At 54.9% G+C, this 1,894-nt stretch overlaps 1 protein-coding gene across 1 annotated transcript in view; it reads right to left on the bottom strand.

Moving 5' to 3' along the window:
- The window catches only part of EMH_0015230 (uncharacterized protein), a gene marked incomplete at both ends in the record, with an annotated part of 2,250 nt that overhangs the window by 289 nt on the left and 67 nt on the right, over window positions 1–1,894 (bottom strand). Inside the window, one exon of the mRNA XM_013500345.1 lies at window positions 1–1,891. Coding sequence (XP_013355799.1) covers window positions 1–1,891 — 1,891 coding nt within the window. The remainder of the gene's footprint in view (window positions 1,892–1,894) is intronic.

The raw sequence follows: 1,894 nt of genomic DNA on the forward strand, positions 1-1,894 counted from the left end.
GATGGGAGTGGGCTGCTGTCAATGCCACCTTGAGTGGGGGCAGAAACTGCTGGAGACCAATGTGAGGCTGACAAGGGAGCCCATATGCTAAGGGAGCTTGGTGACACCCACGGTGCAAAATGAGGATCGGAGAAGACAGCCGGCTGAGCAGCAGCAGTTGGCGCGCTCAATGTTAAGGCTTCCTGGGCGAGAGCTGCAGCAGAAGGAACAGCTGCACTGGACGAGCTGGGCGACGGCGTTGGCAAGGGTTCAGTTGGTACTGAAGCCCGTGGTGTATCAAAAGCAGGAGAAGTAGAAGGAGGTTGGGCAGCAGTGCTTGGCGTTCGCAGAGTGAACGATTGTGGGGAGTAAGCAGCTGCAGAAGAAACAGCTGCTGTGAAAGAACTGGGCGGAGGTCTGGGTAACGCTTCATCGGACGAAGAGGGGGAGGAAACTCTCCCGACAGGAGCGGCAGTTGAGGCATTAGTGGTCCACAGTGCTTGCGGAGAGTGAACGCCAGCTGATGGGACAGTAACAGGTTCGGCAGCAGCAGACACTGCAGAGCCTTGGAGATGCCCCGGCGCAGCAGGCGACGAGACCTGTGGAGGTCGATTGGGCGCTGTATAGATAGGCACTGTTTCGCCGTGACTGGGTGCCTCAACAGCAGGTTGATTAGTCTGAGCTGCAGGAACACCACCAGCAGCAGTGGAGGTGCCGGGAGAGGCTGCGGCGGGGCTTGGTCCCTCAGTGCCGGGCCCTGTTGGTGAGTGTTGGGATGGGCGTTCCAGCGGCCCTAGGGCACGAGAATCGTGATTATCTTGAGGAGATTCCTTCTTTTCCTGGGAAGGTTCCTCCTGAACAGAGGAGGAGGCGGTCGTCTTGTCTGTGTAGATTCCCGTGCCGGACGTGGCCCGCACGGATACATCTCTCAACCCTAAGGGAGTTGCCTGTAGGTCTTCTAAGAGTTCTTTATGGGTTTGCATGGGTTGTCCCGTTGCCTTTAGGAGACGATGGGTGCTCATAATGCTGTAGTGAGGTTTTTCGTAATGCTTCATCCGCATCCAAGCGCTCAAGTGCTTATCCATAAGATTTTGGTCCCTGCGCTTGTGCGCGGTTCTTTCTATTGCCATGAAAACTGAACGAACTGTAACACTTTCGGGGGCTTCAGGCACGTCGGGAGGTGCAACGGCACCTTGAGTAGCTGCAGCAGCACCTTTGGCTGGTGAAGCACCAGCTTTTGGGTCATCACTTCGCTTTCTACCGCTTTCAACACACTCTCTCAGCGCGGAGAACCCGTAGTCGAGCTGACCCAAGGCCATCTCCTGTAGCGTAAGCAGCTCCTTCATTCTTGACAAGCGCTGCCTCTCTTCAAAAGCCCCTGTCGGTGGGTCGACCTCTGAGAGCCTGTCGAACAACGAGTAGAGAAACTGGATATGCCGGCGCCGCGCGGGGGTAAGTTGTCGCCAATTCATCCTGTTGCCAAGAGACTGTATTTTGATGTAGATGTTACTTATTAATTCTTGCATGCCGGCCCTCTCCCTTCTTTCCATGAGGGAGTACAACGCAGAAAACTCCATCAGGCACAGACATAAAAACTCTGCAACGAGCATGAATTTCAGTGCATTATCCAGTTGAGTAAACACAAACGTGTTTACCCTTAAAAGGGTCTCCAGTTCTGTTACATACCGCCGAGCCCGCTCCAACAAATCATCGACGAGAAGAACTTCTCCCTCTCGCTCGGCCCCAGCAGCACCAGCTGCTGCTTCAGGCTGATCATCGTCCTGAACCGTGCAAGGCTCTCCTGCCTCTGTTCTTGTTGTCTCTTCTGCTTTTGCCAGAAATCTTAGTGCCACCCTGCTCTTGCTGGCGTTGACCAAATACACAGCGCAGCGGAGCACTAGGTACACTGCCGTAA

Source organism: Eimeria mitis, genomic scaffold, assembly GCF_000499745.2.
Source record: "Eimeria mitis Houghton genomic scaffold, Emh_scaff530, whole genome shotgun sequence".
NCBI classification, from domain to species: Eukaryota; Apicomplexa; class Conoidasida; order Eucoccidiorida; family Eimeriidae; genus Eimeria; species Eimeria mitis.